This window comes from Apis florea, unplaced genomic scaffold (genome assembly GCF_048593485.1).
Source record: "Apis florea isolate Af1SG1 unplaced genomic scaffold, ASM4859348v1 contig_2272_pilon, whole genome shotgun sequence".
Lineage (NCBI taxonomy): Eukaryota > Metazoa > Arthropoda > Insecta > Hymenoptera > Apidae > Apis > Apis florea.
Genome location: NW_028256549.1, coordinates 79845 through 102500, shown reverse-complemented (window position 1 = coordinate 102500; position 22656 = coordinate 79845). Strand labels below are relative to the sequence as shown.

Genomic DNA, 22656 nt, shown 5'->3' with positions numbered 1-22656 from the left:
TTTCTTATATTCAATAGTGACATATGTAAATCTAGTGGAAAGGAAGATATTTTGATAATTCGTTTCAGACGAATATTCATTGCTTTCGTTTAACTCTTCTCGGTTATTTTTAACGAAAAGATTAACCGTGAAGAATATTTTGTTTTACAGTAATTCACGATCAAAGCGTTAATCATCCATCCAAGATACATATGAGGCGAGATAATTAAAATCTTCATTTAAATGTATTATTGAGCGAATACATTTTAATTATTATTGCTTATATATAATTTAATAGAATATTTATTATATCTTGCTTTAATATTCGCAAATTATTTATACGATATTTTGTCGTGATAAATAATAAAGTAAATTTTAACCGTGAGCCATTATATGGAATAATGCTTAAAGCCTAAACATATGTTTTGTATCGAATAAAATTTGCATTTATTCAACACAAGTATTCGAGATGGGGAAAGTCGGGATGAAATATGTACACATATGTCGTTTTCATTGGAAACGATAAGCTACGAGTCTGATTTTAAGGTTATAAAAAAATTCTTTTCTTCTCGCGATATAAACGCCTTAAACTAAGCAGTTTATAAAATATCCGTGGTCGAATATCGAAACTCCTCGATGCGTCGAAATAGATTTAGATCGACAGTCTATCTATCGATTTGTAAAAATTTAAGTATAATTAATTAGAAAAAAAAAAATAAATAAATAAATAAATAAATAAAAAAAAAAAGAACGGATATGTCGCGAAATTACGTTTTTAATTATGTTTTCATCCGATCACGGATATATGCGCACAAATGTACGTAAATGGCATCGTTAATTCGATGAATCAAATTTTTTCCTTCCAATCGACTCGATTCGTTTATCCACGGGCATTTTCGCGATCTATAATGATATTTGTGATACTAGATAATTTTTAATCTTATCGGTATTATCGGTATAACGAAACCAAACATCAATCGTAAGCTTTTCTTCCTTCGCTTTCTCGAGAAACAAATCACGAATGACCACACGATAGTACGAGATTTGATTAATTATCTTTACCGTGTACTATCTCGATTACGATTAAATCGTGACTGATCGATATGCGTACGATATCCTACGCATATGCTTGTAACGGGAGATAATGCGTTAAGATATGTGACCGATCCTCCGGAACATGGCGATCAAATTCGCAATTATGTTGTTCGTTCGAAAATGTTGCTAATCGTGCGATCTTATAAGGTTTTCTATAGAACGGAGACGCGAAAAAAAGTGAACGTGTTTGTAAACGAAAAAGAAAATATCGAACGAGAGAGGGAGTAAAAGTGGAGAGAGTAAAAAAAAAAAAAGTAATTTGACGAACGAAAAAGACGGATGATGGGAAATCAAACGGAAAATAGAGGAACAAAAAAAAAAATCTTAGTTTATAACATAGAGGACTGCAGAGAGTATTTTTTCTAGGAATGTTAGTGGACCAGCCAAACAAAAAAGAAATACAAAAATAAATAAATAAATAAATAAATAAATAAATAAATAAATAAATAAAAAAAAAAAAGAAGGAAAAGAGAACGAAGAAAACGATCGCAAGGGTACATATATGTACGTACGAGGATATTTATCGAAGTGGATAGAATTGAAAGCATAAATGTGTTTCATAAGGTATGATATATCTGAGAATTAAAATGTTTGATATCTACCTAGGAAGGATATAAAATACGAGCATAAGTCTTGTATAAACTTGCATAACGGATATTCGATGTGACTGGACATTCTGGTTTAAAGTTTGTACAATATTAATATCGGATAAATATCGGATATTTTTTAAGAACGATAAGAACAATTAAACAATGGAAGAAAAAGAAAAAGAGGGAGGCGGGGGAGGGAGGGAGAAACTGTGAATTGTATATAACTCTGTCGAGTTATTCGAACGGAAAAAAATAAAAATAGGAATTTAAAAATGAAAAAAAACAATGATTGGAACAAGCAAATATTCAACTATTAGGATTAGAGATATTTCTCGTTTCGTTTTCCTCGTTTTATCGACATCTACGTTTTATTTTTGCCGCATATGCCATACCTTGTAGGACACTCTGTACTCAATTTCTATGCCGGTGTAGTGTCCTGGAAGGATGTCATACGTAAAGCAAACAATTTTCTTCTAAACTTTATTTGATCACTTTTTCTATTGCATGATCATATTCTGCGATCAATCGTATGCAATTCGTTACATTCCCTTTTATCCTCTTCTTCATCTATCTTGTGCATCTATCTCTCTTGTTTTTTTCTTTTTGAGGGGGAGGGGGGTGAGGACGTAATAGATAAATTTGACATGTGATCGATACAACATCGATATAAATAAAATGCAATAGAAAGAAATGGTCATGGATTAGAAGAATATTGTGAATTACATGATAGTCTTCCAAAGTACCACACTTGCATAGCGCTCAACTCTCGCGCACTCGAGCACGTCTATAACTGTAATATATATAAGTACTTGCTATTATATGCGTGCGTGTGAGGGAGCGAGCGAACGAACGAACGAACGAACGAACGAACGAACGAACGAACGAACGAACGAAAGAATGAAAAAAAAAAAAAAAACGAACGAACGAATGAACGAACGAACGAAAGAAGAACGAAAAGAAATCAATGGCTAAAACTAGCGAAGCACGAAAGGAATTTCAATCATCGTGATTGGATGGGATGGGTGGGGGAAGAGGAGATGGATCTAGCGATCGATCGATCGATCGATCGAAAAGCGATCATACACAACGCGAAACAATGTTTAACGTTTCAAATTCTCGATATATCTGTAAGTAGTTGGTAATGTGTCTTAAGTTTTCCTTCCGAAGTTAGTAAGAAAGTGAAAAAAATAAAAAAAAAAAAAAAAAATAATAAAAAAAATAAAAATAAAAAAAGAATAAAAAAAAAAAATAAAAAGACATAAACACTTTTTTAAGAAATGTAAATAAATAAGTATATATACTCCTTCGTGGATGTCGCGACGATATAACAGAAAGGATAGAGCGAAAGAAAAGCGTTAAGGGGAAATACATATGTTTGTGGATGATAGCGATGCGATAATTTAAAGAAAGAAAACGATAATATTATAAGCAACAAAAAGTGCTTTTATGAAATACAATATTATTTATACCATCCTGATGATATATAAATATATATATATATATCTATATCTATATATATATCTATATACACTATATCTATTCGAATTAAGTTTATAAGATATAAGAGATAAGATAAATTCACGTACCGCGTAATAATATAAAGGTATAATATAATAAATATCATATATGTATACATATATACACATATATACGTGTACATGTAATGCACTACGTGTAGGATATTATAAATAAATAAATAAATATATATATATATATATATACATATACATACATACACAGATATGTATTTATTTATTTATTTGTATACGAACTATCACAAGTGCGCGCGCGTACACGCATGCACGCAATGGCACGCACGCACTCACGCCGCAAAAAACACCATTAAAAACTCGGATTACAACCAATGTAATAATATTAATATTGTAATAATGCGTAGTATTATGTTATAATTAGTACTGTATTGAATAATAAAGGTTGTCCTACATGTGAACATACCAAATATTTTTTCTCAAATCCTCTCTCCAAATCGATGATCGATTTCGTAAATTTTACATTTATTTTACATCATCGTATCTTGATCAACATTATATCAAATAAATGGTCAAGTGTGCATCCGATTTCATATATTGACGTCCCATTATACATTGTTGATTATTTGCATAACATGATAATATTTCTTTTTATAATAATTTTTTATTTTCCATTTCAATTATAACTATTCAACACTTATTTATGATTTATATCCCAATAATGTTCGCCATAGTTACCATCCATATCTCCCCATTTAACCTATATACAAATTTAATTTCTTTTTTGTTAAAAAAAAAAAAAAAAAAGAAAAACATTGTCATAATGAATATGAATAATGACAATTAGTAGCTATTAGAATCAAATTATCTTAATAAAAGAAATAATAATTTATGTATTTTATTAAATTCATAATAATTTATGAACTTTATTAAATTTATTTATTTTAAAAAATCTTACATATATCAGATCTATAAATATCTATTCTAGTTGTTCAAATTTAATATTTTTTATCATCTCACCTTTCCACGATGACGATTATTCGAAAGATCTTTTTCTTCGAATCTTTGTTCCCATTGAACTGGATTTTCGCAAACGTAGCCAAATTGTAATTTATCATCTTTTTGATCTTCCATAAAAATATCTCTAAAAATAAATTTAACAATTCGAACTTGTCGCGCAAAATTGTATAATTGAATAACATTGATTGTTTTCGATTTGAATTGATTTTAATTGATCAAAAATCTATCCTATTTTTTTTTTTTCTTTTGTATTATGCAACATAAAAGTACAAAGAAAATATCTATAAATGATTTTTGAGATTTCGACTTAAAAAAAAATTATCTATATATATTTTTATAATTTTGATCTCTAATTTTTATTTCTTTGAAAAAGCCAAGTTTAAAAAAAAAAAAATATCTAATTTTCACGCGTTATCGTGAAATCGAACAATCCCCTTAAAAAAAAATTTCTTTTTTTGTAAAAAACACTAATTAATTAATCGCCTTTTTTTCTTCTTACGAATTCTACGATGAATTGTTACCGAGATATTGAACATTTTAATAATATAATACTAACTGGAATAATTGCTTCTTCACTGCAATTCCTCCGTAATTTTCATCGATTGACTTTCTCCATAATTTTTCGACCACATCTGTAAATTTATATTATGCAAATTTTTATGTTTTGGATAGTGATTATAATAATTATCTAATTTGTTATCTAATTTGAACTATAAAAAATTAATTGAAACTAAATTGCTTTACTTTCTACTTTATTTTTTCTCGCTTTTAATATCATAATTAATAAATTCATTCGTTGATTAAAATTTTCTTTTTTTATTGTTATAAAAATCATTTTATTATTATAATACTACTAACTGGAATAGTTGTTTTTTTAAATTCGAAATCAAGAAAGGAAAATAATATTAAAAAATATGAAAAATAAAATAAAATAATAAAATGAAAATTTTCCCTTAGAATTTATTATTATAATATTAGGCATTATATCTAGAAGGATTTTCAAATTTTTTTCAAATTTCTTTTGCTTTTTTATCCCCCTTATTATGATTATATATAAATGTATATAAATATTAAAATTGAAAAAAAAAAAGGATAAAACAGATTACCTGAAGGAAGTTTATACTCCTTTCTCGCAACACTTGTAATAACAAGAATAATTATATGAAAATATAAATGAAAAAGTTTAAACATATTAAAATTTATCGCAAATGATTATAAAGAGGTAATGTAAAAGGTAATGTATCATCGATCAAGTTTCAATTCAAACTAATCCATCCGCTCGTGTTTCATGCTCTCATTGTTTCGACACTATCGAGCAATGTGAAAGTTAACAAATAAAATACGATGTTGTTGTCCTATACTCGATGAATTAAAAAATGAGAAAATATCGAAACACGTAAGTAATGTAAGAATGTGCGTGCGTGCGTGCGTGCGTGTGCGTGCGTGTGTATATAGATTTTGGATATATATTTTATTCTAAATATATAAATTTATATATTTTTTCTAACATATTCCAACCTTTTTTTTATATCTATATACATTTTATCTCTTTTTTTTCAATGGCATCGATATTCGAACTATCGAAATATTCGATAATCGTTATCGTATATTATACATATATTACGCATAATCGTTGCATATATATATATATATATATATTTTTATGTTTTGATATATTTTATAAATATATATTATTTTATTTTATTTTCATATTATAAATTTTTATTACACAAGAAAAGTTAATCAAAAGAATATCAGATCTTGAATCTCATAAATTTCCAGATCAAGTATAGAGAAAAAGGAAAAATGATAGGAAAAGAACAGAGATAGAATAAAAATATTAAAATCAATATATGGAAAGGATAATAAATAGTAGAATGCCATCTTCAATGCCATCTTTCCATTATATTTGTTAAAAATACTTGATCCAAAAAATACAATAAATTAAAATTGAGAATTAGTACCAAAAATATTTTTTCAAAAGTATTGATGATCAATTTCTATTCTATTTCTATGTTTTTCTCATTGTATCTCATTATTTGACTTTTTATATATGTTTTATTTGAGACATTCTAAAGATGGCGCTAATTCTCGAATTTTTAATCTATCTCTAAATCTTTTCCCTTCTAAATCATTTCTTTTCCTAATATATATATATATTCTTCTAAAGCTTGAATACAGACAAGATATGAGATTTTAATTAATATTTTTAACGCAATTTATTTTCATTTTCAAAAGTATATTTTCAAAATTGTTTTAATCTTCTCTCTTATAAAAAAAATATATATATATATATTACGTTCTCCGTTTAATAATATATTTCATACAGTGAATGGAATGCAAAATTTTTTTTATTTAAAGAATAAAAATTTTTTACAAAAAATTTTTTACAATATATACTTGTATTCGGAATATAGATTTTTCATTTCATTAATGTACGAGTGCATTTAGCATACGTATTTTAGTATTTAATAATAATATTTATAATGTAATGTTTAATAATATTTTAATAGCATTTTAGCGTTGAAACTATTAAAAAACTTCCATTTTTTTTTTTCTTAATTTATCACAATGAAACATGGTGATTGAAGAAATAATTAAGAAATTAATTTTTTTTTAATGTATGTAATAATAAATAGAAATTCTTTTCATCACAAAAATTATTAAAATTGTTTGAAATTTTTTTTTACAATTCATATCTAATTTTTCTAATATTAATTTTTCATAATATATCCATATAAAATTTTTTATTACAATACTTTTCTTTTTGATATTTTAATTGTTGTTATTATTGTTATTATTATTATTATGAGGAAGATTGATAAGTTTTAAGTACATCTGTAACAGCATTGACACAAGTTACAACTGCAAATGCACCAGCATCTACGTTTTGTAAATATTTAGCTTGTTTTACATAGCTAGCACGGCCTACCCTGTAACACAAATTAAATAAAAGGATTAATCCAAAAATAACATACAAAATATTGAAAACTATACACATGTTTAAGAATACGTAATATTTCTTTTAATATTTAATCATATTTTTTGATTCAATATATATCGTTCAATATGTGAATCGATACATATCGTTTTTATATATATAATCTGAAATTTTTTTCACATATATAACAATTTTTATTTATTTTAAAATTAATATAATTATTTTCTCAAATAATTCTGATCGAAAAATAATTTTTTTTCTATTGTTAGATCGAATAAACAGAACAAGCAGAACAAAATTATCAAAGGAAAGATGTAGAAAAATTATGTATTTTTATGTACAATATAGAAAAAAAAAATGAAATATAGAAAAATATGAATATGAAGAAGAAAAAAAAAAAAGAAAAAATTATACTACGCTTACATGGGTTTCATATGTTTCGTGGCCTCACACGCTTGCCAAGTTGATGTACGTAACGCATCACAAATTTCTGATAATGGTTTGTGTACCGTTTTGTCAAGAGTATCGCAAAGAGCATTGAGTGGATCAATCTATAACAAAAAAGAATGTTAATATCAATAATAAAATCATGATTTCATTATAATTATCATTTTATAAATTTCAAGATAGTAGTTTGTATTAAAGTTAACATTTACGTTACGAATTAAGAATTTAAATTAATAACTAGATGTACAATTCTAAATAACAATAATGATAAATAAAGTCTGTATTTTGATTAACATTTGTAATTATCCTCTTGTAATTATTCTATCTATTAATATCATTGAAATAAATTATAATTTAATTTATATGTGAATATTGCCAGTATTATAAATAGTGTATGTATGAAAATTTATTCAATTCCTTGAATGAATTTTATAAATTATAAATCAATTGATCGTTTAATGTAAAATAATAAAATTATAAAAATTTATCATATAACAGAAATTTATAAACTATGATTTATTATAAATCAATATTTGACGAATGATCGAAAAAGTCTCTATCCTAGACTATCATAATATATATACAAGACTAACCAAAGATCTATCTCCTGGCATCGCTTTTCCATATTGCGTTAAACTATTTAAGGCGGAACGAAACGCACGAGCCCAAATTTCTGTCCAATTTTTGTTTGTAGGTGAAATTAATTGTGTGCTAATACTAGTAAAAAATAGACAATACAATGCTCCGGATGCACCACCCATTTCTTCTTCGGCTATATGCGCTAATTCAAGAAATGTCGACGCTGGATGTGAAAACTGTAATTTATCTATATTTAACAAAGCTCCTGAAAAATAAATAAACAATAATAAATAAATGCAAATATGCAAATGAAATATATCAATTGCTTCGGATTAAATGAAAAAAATTATATATTCGATATTATCAACATCGAATTTTATCATTATATATAATGAAATAAAAATAATTTTTTTTTTTTTTTTTTTTTTTTTACTTATTTTCACAATACGGAATATACGTACTAACGGCAAGCCTTTTAAGCGTTGATCCCGCATCACTGTCTCCGCATCCTCTATCTAAATCGTTCAGATGTTCTTCTTCTTTAATCGCATTCTCGCAAGCATTTTTTATGCAATTTTTTAATAAGTTTTGTAAATCTGAAGGAATTTCTATACCAATTTGATCTACTTTTCGTATTACTTCATGTTGAATGATCTGTTCTGTCGGTTCTAAAGGAACGCTAAACTTGCTACCTAGCCACCTTGGTGCATCAGTTGGTGCATCGAGACATTTAAGAAAAAGACTTTTATGCTTGTCAGGTAATTTTAGAAGCGTAACGTGTACCCCAGCGCTATTTAACGATGTCATCACCATTCCCCAATATACTCGAACAGGTTTTATATTCATATTGCCTGATCCGAACAAAAAACAAAAGTTATATTTGATCGATTAAATGAATCATATTTATACCTATTAGATTAGATAATTAGATACATAATTTGATCAAAAAGAAAATTGACAAGGAAAAAGAAAATTTTATATAATCTTGATATAGATTATATATAGATCTCATACAGATCTTAAATTTTTTCAAATTATCATATATAATAATATGGTTACAAAAACAGAAAAATTAGTGAAATGATCAAATACAAATCGAATGCAATATTTGCGAGCAACAACTTTCAAACAATTATATGTATATACTTTTTTGAATAATCATATTATAGATAATTGCATTTTATATATCCGTTGCCGTTACAATTATTTTTCCATTTTTTATAAATAGTATTATAGAGAAGAAATAATATACACGAAGATTTAATCTTTTTCTTACGGAGTATTTTGACCACATCGTGAGCAACTATTCCTTGTTCCAATTGACTTAATGCTCCAAAATTATTAATAAGAACTGCAACCGAATCTCCATTTTTTAAAGATAATACGTTGATTATGCGGTCCAACATCATTGAAGCTATCTCGTACGACGGTTTTAATTTCGTTTTCTCATATCCAGCCTCTCCATGAATTCCCATCCCAACTTCGATCTCATCTTCTGCAAGTTCGAACATTCGACGTTGACCTGGAACATGTAATATATAGTTTGCGTTAGTTCTACAATGTACAATTTATTTATATTTATTTATATTTGCTTTTTGATTCCATTCGAGATATAGCGTCGAGCAAAAAATGTGAACGTCGATTTGAACGTCGTTTCATTTCCTTTTAATCTCACTTTGATTTTCACCATTGCCACTGTTCGTACCATTTATATTTTTTATCGCGATTCACTGAATTGTTGGCTTGAGTAATTTAATTTACTCGAAGAGAGGTCTTGACACATGATAAATGAAAATGATATCCTCTTTTCTTCGATAAAATTTTTTCCCATATAAACCGAGTTTGATTCAAATTACATCGGTTAACATCTTTTCTAACTTTTTCGATTCAAAATAAATTGTTTTAACGATATATATATATATATATATATATATATAATAAATATTAATATATATCATGTTCGAACGGGATATTCTTTAATATTAAACTTAATACCGACCTGGTATTGCACATGCGGTCAATCCAACCGAAGTAGTAGCTAAATTATCCAAAACATCGTGTGCACTTTTATAGACCGTTTCAAGTGGTAATCCTTCTTCCGCTAATGCACCAGCTATTTTAATCACAAATACAATTCCAGTTAAACCACGTTTACCAGCCCGACTTTGATCTTTTTCCGGTATACTACAGTCTTCGTTTACATTTATATTTGCAACCTAAAATGAAAAAAGAACGGAATGAATTCCATATATAGGTATATATAGAAAATTCTATATATAGAAAAATTTTAATTTTTGTAAAAGAAAAAAAAGAAAAAAGAGGAACCCGCGATTTTAACAACAAAACATCTAATTCGCGAACAGAAAAATAATGTATAAATATTATTATACGGAAATATGAATGAAAAATAAGATAAAATTTTTTCTTCCTTTACCTTTAAACCTCTTTGTTTAGCTCTCTCGACTGCTATTCCAAAATTAAGACAATCTCCAGTATAATTCGGAGCGATTACCAAGACACCAGCTAAAAAATATATTATTTATTCATGATATGTAAATATTACTTTGAAATTTTATTATCGAGAAATCAAATGATTAATAATTTTAATATTTTTAATTCAATAAATATATTTGTAATATTTTTTCGTGTCAATTACCATGAGATTTTAATCGAATTGATCGTCACATTAAACTTAAATTCAATTTTTCATGAAATTTCCTTCTTCTTCGTTTATTATACGAATTAATTAATCATACATTTATAATAATTATTTATATCTTAAATTGTAATTTAATTAAGTTGATTTAAATAAGTTAAAAGAGATATATGTGTCTATAAGGTTTAAAGACATTTTATCTAGTTGGATCTTTAATTAACGATTTTAAATTATAATATTTCACGATTGTCTATACAAAAAATGAAATGTATACATCGTATATTATCATAAAAAAGATAGATTTAATTTTAATTTACTCTGCCAAATTATACACTGTATGCTGTATATAATTTCTTGTTTGATAAAGAAAGATATATCTATTATCATTAAATAAATCGTTGACTCCCTTAATTTTATTACGTACGTGAGGAGATTCTCTTGTTAAAATAAATAAATAAGTAAATAAATATTCAAAGTGAGGATTAGCATTGCCATTGTCGATATGTGATTTGTCTATAGTCGGATATAGGTCAACTTACTTTTATTGTGTTCGGAAACGCGGTTGATAGCATAACTAACGTGTTCCGATGGTGGTGCAGAATATATCGAACCTGCTACAGCTGCAGCCAACATACCATTACCAACGTAACCTTGAAAAGTATTTAAAACAATATTATTATTTACTTATAATTTGCTTATGTACATTTTGTACATTTGATAAATATTTAATTATGATTTTTATAAAATATTAATTTCAATGTTCTGAAAACTGAAAAAAAATTCTGAACTTGAGCTTCAGAGAACTTGAATTAAAAATTTTCGGCTTTTTATATTTTTTTTTCAATTGTTTTGCAAATATTTATTAGTAAATATTTACAAAGCGTTAATCTTAATTGTCAAAATTCATTGATTCAAAAATTATATACATGTAAAATTTCGCATTTTCATAATATATTACATAATATTCGAATTCTTGGTTCTTTATAGGATTCAATGATATAAATGCCTAATGCGAATATACCTAATTCGAATTACCTTTTTTTTATGAATATATATTATAAATTTTACAGAATATATATATATTTAATTATATTTTATATATATATATATATTTTTTTTTTTTTAATTATATTTTATATATATATATTTTTAATTATATTTTATATATATATATATATTTTTTTAATTATATTTTATATATATATATATATAATATTTAATAATTATATATTTTTAATATTTTCTTACCTGATGCAAAAGGTTCATGTCCACTTCCGCCACCACATATTAGAGATACTTTCCTTCGATCTCGAAGCTACGATATACAATACAATATATTATTAATAATTTTATTTAGTATAAGATATCTTACGACGAATTGAATTATTCTTTTGCGTTATTATATTATACAACAATGTTAAACGTATAAGGTTATATACATACTTTTGGCATAAGAACAACTTTGTGAGCTACTTGATATTCCAATTGCGGAAATGCATACGTTACACCGTAAAGACATTCCTTAACAGTATCGTTAACATTATTATGTAAGGTTTTCATCATTCTAAGTAAAATCTTTGTAGAATTTGACTGATCGAAATATTCGTAATGATTCATGAGAACCTCGTTCGGTATACTATAAATGAAAATTTTATCAAGATTAATCTTCGCCCAGAGATCATAAGTTATCATAAATTATTCTTTCGAGTTATTAATAATATCAATAATGTATATTCCTCATGAATATCAATTATTTCAGAAAAAATGCAATTGAGTAATACAAAGAGATTATTTACATTTTGTACACAGAGGAATTGCAATGACATGTCTTAATGACCTTTGATAATAATTGTATAGGACGCATAGATTTGCAATTTTTTACTTAATTTATATTTTAATAATAATAATTTATATTTATATTTAGGGTCGTATAACGATTATCACGATTAAAATTCATTCGAAATATTTCAGATTTTCTTTTCATTTATTTTCAACAACTTCACAGCTTTAAATCGAACTTCATTTGATAAAAATAAAATATTAATAGTGAAGTTATTGATGAAAGAATGATACATATATATTCATAAACACATATATACATTCATAGCCACATATAACGATTGCTACGATTACGCAATGTATTAAAATTCATTTGAAATATTTCAAATTTTATTTTCATTTATTTTTAATAATTTTAATAAAATTTCACTTTTAAATCACGTTTTTGATTTGATATAAAAATAAAAGATTAACTGTGAAGTTATTTTAATAAAAGAATTGATATTATACGTACACATTCATAAATTATGCAAATAAATTAATAAATATGAATTGAACTGATAAAAAAATTCATATTTTTAATATATAAAAACTAAAGCAATAGTAATAATAATAATAATAATAATAATAATAATAATAATAATAATAATAATAATAATAATAATAATAACAATAATAATAATAATAATAATAATAATAATAATAATAATAATAATAATAATACTTGCTTTTGTTCATTTAAATCTTATATCCCAAAATTATCCTTAAATGATTTCTTGTATAAAAAAACACATCATATATCATATATATATATATATATATTATTTTGCAAGATCTTCTCTCCTAGAGATCTCTATTTGAGAGATATATAGATTATAATTGATAAAATATTTATATCATTTACATCAAAGATTAAAACACATTTGAAAACTTTGAAAGAGAAACGATGTGTATTCAATTGATTCTCGTATCTTATATATAGCCACGCGTTAAAAATAAAGACAAGGAAAGAGAACGAAGTGATGGGACAAATATAGTAAAAATTTCAGAATCAATGCCATCTACAGACTGCAACAATGGAAATACATATAGAAACAACAGCAAATAATAATAGAAAAATATAAGATAGGATAAAAATTGAAGATTAGCGCGAGAGATCAATTTTGAAAAGATGTTTTTAATTTTCAAGAGATGGTATTCATCTTTAATTCCTATTCCATCCTACATTTGAAGATATGTCTTTGATATTCGGGATAAATCACACTAATTGATCAATTCTTATTCCATCTCTATCTTTCTTCCTCTTATTTCCATGTCTTATTTCATTTTCAACATTCTTTACAATTTTAATTTCAATATTTTATCTATCTCCTTCTCCCATCATTTCCATTACTTGTCTATACTTGTTCTTGTTCTTGATTCGTGATTTGTGATCATAAACGAAGTACGATACATCATTCATTGTTTCTTTTTCAAAACTATTATTGTGATTGATATATTTCAGAATATAGAATATAAAGACTTATTAAATGTTAAGTCTGTTTTATCTTATCTTCGTTTATGATCTTATTTTTTTAAAAATGGTATAGATGAATTGATAAGCTTTTTCCAAGTCGAAAAAATGAGTCAAAACACGACATAAATCGATTAAATCTAATATTTATTTTTTTTATTCATTATACATTTAATAATGATATTCTTTTAATAAGATAAATCATTTTAAATAGATTAATAAACGCCATAAAAAAATATTTAAGCTGTAGTAATTTAAACCTAACTATCAAGATGCATATTATAACTGATTTTTAAACACTTCACTATTGATTCAATCAATTTTACAAAACCAGTATCTTTCGGCTTCTCCAATCCACGTAGTACTCTATTTTTCATTACAGCGACAAATTCTTTGTTGCTTAATTGGCCATCCACTGTAAATTAATAAAAAGGAATATCGAATTATTTCGATCAAATGTCATAATGTAGAATAAAATATATATCAGAGATCATATTATGCCAAGCTAAATATAAAATGTAAATCAAAACAAATGTAAATATTCAACAATATATTTATAGAGTTCATAAGACATAAGACATTTCAGTAAATTAAAATTTCCAGATTATATATTACATTCTTAATATTTATTCCATATCAAATATTAATTATTTTGCGCTTCAATAAAAGAACATTAAATAAAGAATTGATATTTGTGTAAAGAATTACAATATTGTAAATTTATTAGTCATGTAAATATTAAAAAATCTGAAATATAAAATAATCAGATCTTTTATGTATTCAATTAAAATTTTAAATTTAAGATAAACTTACTATTTTCGTCAAATATTGTGTAAACTACTTGTATTACATGGTCACTCAAATCAACATGAGCCACTGTTTTTGCCACATGTTTCAGAGTTGCTATAAAATAAAATGAAATTATATATATATATATATATATATAAAACTATATATGTATATAATAACATAGCAATTAAATACAACCAAAATTTATTCATTCATCAAAGAACAATTATTGAAATAATTTTCAAATTAATTAAATGTTTAATAATAATAATCCATATTTAAAAATCCTATTTATTACAAGAAAATTGCATAGCAAATCATATTATGTGTTTATAAATAAAACATATAATAAAATATTTAATTTGAAAATCATTTTTTAATATGATATTATAGATAAATATCGTTGGGTTATATTCCCAAAAATAAAGTTAAAATAATAAAACCCAAATCATTATTTCTAAATAAACAAAAAATACTAAAATTAATGAATTGATGTTTCGATGAATTGTCAATTAAAACAATAGGGAGCACAATGATATGAATTATTGTTCATATCATTGAGTTTGACAGTTATTAAAGTACTTTATTCGTTTTTATATAGATTCATGTTCAGGAATATTTTCACCGATCTTTAATTATTAATAACTAGTCAAACATTCTGTATAATATAATAAAAAGAAATAAAAACATAAAAAAATTAAAAATATATAATTAAAATAAACTTGTTTTAAATTGATCTATGATTTATATATATGATATAAGTTTTATTTTAATAATAATGAAAAACCTTGATCGATAGATGCTCCAGCAATATGATAAAATGTCAAAGCTGTGTCCACGTCGTTAATATTATTTAAAAAATGAAAGAATTTTAGATATTCATCTTTATTTATTCCCTTTGGATTATCCTTAAAGCTGAAAGAAATAGAAAAATTTATTAAAGATTATATATTTGAATATTTAATTTTTTATTTAGAAGCATTATTCATTAATTAAAAGTTTATATTACCGTTTTTTAACGGTTTTTCTAATTTTCGCTTTCTTTTTGTCAGGATATCCAGCATATGCGAGTAATAGTTCGGTAAAATCTACTTCAGTAATTCTACCATTTTCATCAGGATTTCTTCGTTCAAACTATAACAACAATAATAATATAATTATTCAAATGCAGAATAATTCGAAATACCAACAAAAATAAGATAAATCTAAATAATATCAATCGTTGATTTTGAAGAAAATTTTAAAAAACGTAATTTTCGATATAATGTAATAAAGAAAAATTTACCTCTAAACTAAGTATTTCTTTTTGCAATTGCTGTTGAAACTCCAGGAATTTTTCAATTGTTAATTTTTTTTTCATATTTGATCCAAAAAAATATGTAGTTAATGCTGAATTAACACCCTAAAAATTAAAGATAATTAATACAAATATCTCATAGATGTACATATGCGCACGCGTGCGCGAACTCCGAAATAATTAAGATGCTTTAATGTACTATAATTTAACACTTTAGTATTTAGTCTTTTCAATTCACGCAAAAAATTAAAGCCAAAACTTTGAAAGATAAATACGGTATTACAAATTATTTTCACGAATGCTTTTATTAAATTAATATCATTTTCATAAAGCTTTTTTCGCTGTTTCTTAAAATGCACGTTGATTGACTATTAATAATAATAATAATTAACAATGAAATTACATCAAAAATTACATTCTAAATATTACGATTATCCTATTATGCGTCTTTGGCGTATTTTCTCCTGGTGAAAGTCTAAACTCAAGTCTTCAAATTTTTTCGGAAAAGCTGCGATTTTTTTTCTAGATTCAAAATATGATATTCGATGATATTACAAATTATTACTCGCAACTTGATGAAATATGCATAGAAATATCAATTTGAAATGTCAACTTTATAAATAATCATATCTTATTTATACAAAAATTAACTTTAATCAGTGTTTCGAAAACGTTTCAACAATATTAATAATTATATATGTAAATAAAAAATATCAGTTTTAATTTAAAAATTCAAAAATTGATTTTTTTTAAACATTTCTAAAATTTGCAAAATTAATTAAATTGCATCCTAATTCCCTTGAAATCATACAACTATTTGAAACATTTTTTTATATTCAATATCTTACATATTTAGACAGATATCTAGATCCTATTGTGTGCGTGCGCGCGCGCGTGTGTGTGTAATATTATAAATATTACAAAATTGCAAATAATTTTTTACTCACTTTAAACATGTTACCAGTAGCAACATGATCACGATGTCGATTACCAATACTGGTTTGTTGACGAATTAATGTAGCGACTTTTCCAAATTCTTCAGAATCCACATCACCATCTCCATTAAAATCAAACATTCTGAAGGCAATTTCGAAATGTCTTCTGGAAGCTATAGAAAAATTTCTTAAAAATGTGAAAATGAAAAATTATTGTTTTAGAGATATTAATTTATAATAATCTAGTTTGAAAAAAATCTATTTGAAAAAAGAAATAAAATTTATAATAATATACTTATAATAATATTTATGTTTTGTGTGTGTGTGTGTGTATGTGTGTATGTGTGTGTGTGTAACTTACTAGATAATACAGTAAGCAGAAATATATAATCGGAAAAAGTAATTAAACCAGCGCTTCCAAGTTTGTAAAAAATACTATCTTCATCTAAGGTCAACTCTAATCTTGAGTGAACATTCTACAAAAAATAGATAAACATAATATTAATAAATACATATTGTATACAAAAAAATACAAAGAGATTATTATATATTATATATTATAAATTGTTTATTTTGAAATAATTATAGAAGAATAAATAAACAATGTAAACAATGTAAAAATTTATAAACATATAATTTTCAATAATAAAATAAATAATGGAATAAATATATAATTGTAAGAATTCTACATATATAATTTAGAATGTACTTAAATATAAAATTATTCCATTTTTATGTAATATGTAATAATAAATTATTTAATTTAGCGATCTAAATTGAATTTAAAACTTGACTTACTTTAGGATCATAACGTTTATATTTATCCAGTCCAAGACCTGAAAATAATTATATCATTTAAAAACATTGTAAATAAGTATAAATACATAAAAAGATATTTAAGAAAATATTTTTCAAAAAAGAATATAAAATGTATTTAACATGCAAATATATCATCTATATAACGTATAAAATCAATGATAGCAAAGCTATAATATATTATGAATTAAAAATTCAAATGATATATATAAAAATAAAAAAATAAAATAATAAATAATAATAAATATATGTATAAAAAGAACAACGAAACATTTATTTTAACTTATTTGCAATTAATTGAAAAAGAAAAAAATAATTAAAAAATAATGAAACATTTAATAATTTACATAAACTCATTTCTCGATTTATGTTTTTCTTTTATTTTTATATTTAAAAATTAAGCAAAAAAAAATGCATTTTTATTTTTTATTTTTTAATTTTTGACAATTAAATATCAATTAAAATATCTCTAAACATATGAACATATCTCTTTACACGAACGACATTTCAAGAATCAGGAAATAATGATCTTCAAATCCAATAACACATAAATGATAATTTACTATATAAATATATATTTATTATAAATATTTATGCACATATGTAACTTATATATTTATGCATATACATATTTATACATATTTGTACATAAATAATAAGTATTATAAATACTTGATGTTTTGTATTTGAACTTACAAACAATAGAAATATTTTTGTCAAAAAATAACGAAATTAAACTTTTTTGGAATTGACAATCTCCATGTCCAAAACATGTCCATCTAGAGCTTAAATTTATATCTACAATTTCTTTTTCGAAAGAACATTAATAAATTAAAATAAACATCATTTAAATCAAGAATTGAGTATACTATAAATATTGATATCTATACAACAATTCGATTTTTATTAAAAATTACCATCCGGTTGTTTGACACCAGGAGTTATTGATCTTAAAAAGTCATCAGGTGTCATGAAAATTTCATGGATGTCGTTGTTAATCATTTGTAGTGTAGCAAAGTAGCGAAATACCTTGTCAGGAGTAGAATAGTGTCTTATACGATTTTCATACTCTATTATCTGTATAGAAAATAATGTTTTATTTTTAAGATGATTTATTTATAATTTTTAAAATAAATTTTTATAATATTAACATTTGATTTAAAATACATTTCCATTTAAATATAAAAAAGAGCATGTATTGAGCATGTAATATGCTCAATTTAATATCGATATAATTTAATTACAGAATTTTTGATAATGGTAGAAAAAAATGTTACACAATTTTTTAAAATCTATCACCTATTGCGCAATTTCTTTCTGTATCAATACATGCAATTCACAATTTCATTATTTTTTTCCCCTCTCTTTTTTTAATAAAATTATATGAAATTCTTATAAACAAAACAAATTTTCATAAATAATACGAACCATATATTATTATTAAAAAAAATATATGACAACTCGCACTTTTTCAAACAATATTTTAATTAAATTTAACTTGCTATTAATATAATAAGGTATAAAATTGAAGTTTATGTTAGTTTCATTCAAATGTAAGAAACACGATGTTAATTAGATCGAAGAAGAATAAATCTATATTTCTGTATAAGATAAATAAATAAATAATAGGATATTTTTAGTAATAAACTAATGAAGAGGAATAAAAAAAAAAATTATTATAAATGGGAACAAAATAATACCGTCTGGTTGTCTCATGTCAGGAGTGATTGATCTTAAAAAGTCATCAGGTGTCATATAAATTTCAGTACCCTCTAAACTCGATACTTTTATGGTTGCAAAGTAACGAAAAATTTTATCAGGAGTCGAATATGCTCTCAGACGATTTTCATATTCTATAATCTGTAATACACGTATATTATTTAAAGTTAAAAAGATGTATCTATATAATATTTATAATTAATATTTATTAATAATTATGTAATTCGATTTTAAAATGATATCTTCTCTTGAATATTTTTAAATTTTCTTTGAAGCAAAAATTATTCCTAATAATAAAATTAGTTTAATTTGGAAATTTGTTATTGAAAATAAATAATACAGGGGCTTACATTTCTTTTTTTAAATAATTATGTCGAGTAAGTAAAGTAAATCGAGTAAATAATATTCTTGCGGAAGAATAAGATTCCCGAATCAAATATACGATTTAAAAATAATGAATTAATTTCAATTTTCTTTATATATGGATATATGTAATTATACTTAAATTATTAACTAGTTGTTAAGAACTTTGTTCTTTCATATAAACTGTCGAATTTTTTATTATATAAAATGATATATTTAATAATTAATATATTTTTTAACAATTTTATGCACCCTTTTTATTTTCATTTTATTCATAAATTCAGATAAAAGAATTAATTAGTGTAAATTTTTAATATAATATAATTCTTGCTATTTGTTTTCCTTTTTTTTAACTTCTTCTTTTTTATAGTTACTATGACAATAAATATTTTTCTTCTTTTTTATTGTTTATCTTTCTTCAGCTTTTAAACATTTAATTAATAAAAATAAAAATCATTAAATTATAAATATATCGTCTATTCTACGCCATACAATATTTTTAAACACAAATGTGCGAGTATCTCATATACATATAGCTATATAAGCGAATTTTCGAATATTGAAAAGAAAAAGATTTTTTTTAAGGAAATATTTTTAGACATAAAATAATTACATAATGAACAAATTTATTATAAGGGATCACATACTAATTAGTCAAGTTCCTTATTTTGTTTTTGAATTCTTTATTCGAACCATGATCCAAATATCAACTGCGATTCGAATAATTAAATTTTCTATCAAATATTAATATAAAGATTTTTCATTATACAATTTACACTATATAATGCATATAATATAATGCAATAATAATATATTGATAACCCAATATAGTATAATAGAAATCATTGATGTAGTTAACAATTTTAAGATAACTTAAATGTATATAAATTAATTATATACATCTTTAAATAATTTCAATTCAATCATAATTTCATTATCATTATCATCTTTGATTGAATGAGATTTATTACTAACCTTTCTATCACGAAAACCAATCCTTTCCTTTTTCTTTTTTTTCTTTTTATCCTCTTGCATTTCATCCAATTGTTCATTTTTACTTTCATCATTTGATTCTTCATTGATGATCATTTCAGCAGCAATTACCGTAGAATAATATTTTTTCTTTATTCTGAAATAAAATTTGAAAAAAATAAAAGTTCATGAAATTATTAAATAATTGGAATAAGATCACAATTTTCTTTTGAGAATGCATTATAAATTATATATATATATTGTTAAATATTTTATATTAATTTAATAATTTATTTATATTGTTTAATTTATGAAAATATTAAAATAGCTGCAAATTTATTAAACTATATTGACAAAGAACCACAAGTTATCTGATTTTTATTATCTAATTTAAAATATAGAAATACAAAAAAATTAACATGAAAACTAACATGATAAGTAATGAATGATAATAAACAATATAGAAAAAAAATAATATTGTAAAGAAATATTGATATAATTGATATCAATTGCATTAAAAACAATATATTATTTATATTGTATAATAAAATTTATAAGATTAAATATATTAAAAGAAAATATGTTGAAAAATGATGTAAAAATATATATAATAATAAATATAATAAATATAAATAATAGAACTATAGATATGTTAATAAATTTTTTTAAATACATTAAACAATAATATTAAATAATAATTAATTTACATTTGTACTTAATCATCATTAGTCTCTTAAATTTTCAATTTATTTTTTTCTTTACAAATTGATATAATAGTAAAAAGTTAATATAATAAAAAAATATATAGCTAAATATATAAAATCTTTTACAAGAAAACAAAACTTTTTTAAAATTAATAAAATATATTTAAACGTAAGATTAATTGTTCAAATAATAAAATAACACTTTCTATATTCTATATTTATTACAATTTAAATCATTTTTAAATCATTTGTTAAAAATATGAGAGATGGATGATAGTTAAAAAAATATTGTTATATATTATTACAAAAAAAGCTTACCGATTCCAAACAATAAGACTAGTTATAAAACAAGGAACGATGAGTAGAAGAGAATAATTCTTTTTGTTTTTTTGTTTTTTCTGTGACAAATATGTTAAATTGTTTGCAACTGAATCTCGTAGATAATTATTATTATTACCAATTATCAAAAATTTATATGATTGATTAATATTTTTTCCTAAAATATTTTGTCGTAAAATAAACCTAACCTTGGAAAACATATTCGAAAAATATTTTTTTTAATTTAGATATATGTAAGGATACATTGATACTGGAATTCTAATTTCATAATAGATTTTAATTTTAAGATTAATTAATTTTTAGTCATACTTTTTCATGAATATATTTTTCTAATGAATAATAGTTTATATTAATGTTCACATTTTCTTTCTTTCACTGTAAAAACTTTATAATAAAAATACGCATAATATACTAGTAAGAAATATAATATTCTTCAAAATTTTAAAAAAAAACTTATTTATTCAAAATAACAGTTGTAGACAAAATAAGATACAGATTTTACGCTATATATATATATATATATATACTATATAGTCGGTAGCACGTAGCCAACGCTACTGTCGTGGCTCGATTAGATTATATAGTTCATGAATAGTCAATGTTTTCTTATTAATAATCCAAACTATAAAACAA

General features: G+C 23.5%; 3 protein-coding genes and 1 long non-coding RNA gene across 11 annotated transcripts in view; 1 reads left to right on the top strand and 3 right to left on the bottom strand.

Moving 5' to 3' along the window:
• The window catches only part of LOC105736737 (uncharacterized), a 21665-nt gene extending 16184 nt beyond the window's left edge, over nt 1–5481 (bottom strand). For 2 of the 4 annotated variants that reach the window (XM_086917712.1, XM_086917710.1), the window contains exons 1-3: nt 5281–5481; nt 4731–4806; nt 4175–4298 (exon numbers count right to left, since the gene is read on the bottom strand). In XM_086917712.1, coding sequence (XP_086773838.1) covers nt 4175–4298; nt 4731–4806; nt 5281–5365 — 285 coding nt within the window. In that variant the 5' untranslated portion in view covers nt 5366–5481. Of the gene's footprint in view, nt 1–3086; nt 3934–4174; nt 4299–4730; nt 4807–5280 lie in introns of those variants that run through there. The other 2 variants (XM_086917711.1, XM_012492827.3) reach the window with 2 other exon arrangements.
• On the top strand, nt 5438–7864 carry LOC147658366 (uncharacterized). Its single transcript, XR_015295209.1, has 2 exons — nt 5438–5570; nt 7385–7864. It is a non-coding gene; the product is annotated as an uncharacterized LOC147658366 (long non-coding RNA).
• LOC100866801 (uncharacterized) lies at nt 6508–13567 on the bottom strand. Of its 2 annotated transcripts, none has more exons than XM_086917709.1 (11): nt 13305–13567; nt 12241–12433; nt 12046–12112; nt 11337–11447; nt 10576–10664; nt 10141–10357; nt 9418–9663; nt 8603–8992; nt 8156–8406; nt 7539–7666; nt 6508–7107 (listed from the first exon to the last, which is right to left on the bottom strand). In XM_086917709.1, the coding sequence occupies exons 2-11, from the start codon at nt 12412–12414 to the stop codon at nt 6981–6983; spliced, it is 1800 nt and encodes a 599-aa protein (XP_086773835.1). In that variant the 5' UTR covers nt 12415–12433; nt 13305–13567; the 3' UTR covers nt 6508–6980. The 2 variants fall into 2 exon arrangements, with proteins under 2 accessions (XP_086773835.1, XP_086773833.1); XM_086917707.1 differs by lacking the exon at nt 13305–13567 and adding an exon at nt 12594–12845.
• A 652-nt stretch (nt 13568–14219) lies between these two features.
• Nucleotides 14220–22610, bottom strand: MICU1 (Mitochondrial calcium uptake 1). Of its 4 annotated transcripts, none has more exons than XM_086917698.1 (12): nt 22333–22578; nt 22003–22211; nt 20984–21137; nt 19627–19786; nt 17909–17946; nt 17472–17586; nt 17123–17283; nt 16164–16280; nt 15888–16012; nt 15666–15793; nt 14903–14992; nt 14220–14504 (listed from the first exon to the last, which is right to left on the bottom strand). In XM_086917698.1, exons 3-12 carry the CDS (start codon nt 21095–21097, stop codon nt 14350–14352), a joined length of 1203 nt encoding a protein of 400 aa, XP_086773824.1. In that variant the 5' UTR covers nt 21098–21137; nt 22003–22211; nt 22333–22578; the 3' UTR covers nt 14220–14349. The 4 variants fall into 4 exon arrangements, with proteins under 4 accessions (XP_086773824.1, XP_086773823.1, XP_086773822.1 ...); XM_086917697.1 differs by lacking the exon at nt 19627–19786 and adding an exon at nt 18844–19003 and having other exon boundaries at nt 22333–22504; XM_086917696.1 differs by having other exon boundaries at nt 22003–22610.
• Nucleotides 22611–22656: the final 46 nt, after the last annotated feature.

What these genes read in the sequence shown, in the direction of transcription:
- LOC100866801 (XM_086917707.1), bottom strand. Translation starts at nt 12,661, where the DNA reads ATGCGTCCTATACAATTATTATCAAAGGTCATTAAGACATGTCATTGC. An exon ending in AATTCCTCTGTGTACAAAAT is followed by an intron (nt 12,434 to 12,593) that starts GTAAATAATCTC and finishes TTTCATTTATAG; the next exon opens with TATACCGAACGAGGTTCTCA. An exon ending in CGATGTGGTCAAAATACTCC is followed by an intron (nt 8,993 to 9,417) that starts GTAAGAAAAAGA and finishes TGTTCGGATCAG; the next exon opens with GCAATATGAATATAAAACCT.
- MICU1 (XM_086917696.1), bottom strand. Translation starts at nt 22,223, where the DNA reads ATGTTTTCCAAGGTTAGGTTTATTTTACGACAAAATATTTTAGGAAAA. An exon ending in TCTGCTTACTGTATTATCTA is followed by an intron (nt 17,284 to 17,471) that starts GTAAGTTACACA and finishes ATTTTTCTATAG; the next exon opens with CTTCCAGAAGACATTTCGAA. An exon ending in AAGAAATACTTAGTTTAGAG is followed by an intron (nt 16,013 to 16,163) that starts GTAAATTTTTCT and finishes TTGTTGTTATAG; the next exon opens with TTTGAACGAAGAAATCCTGA.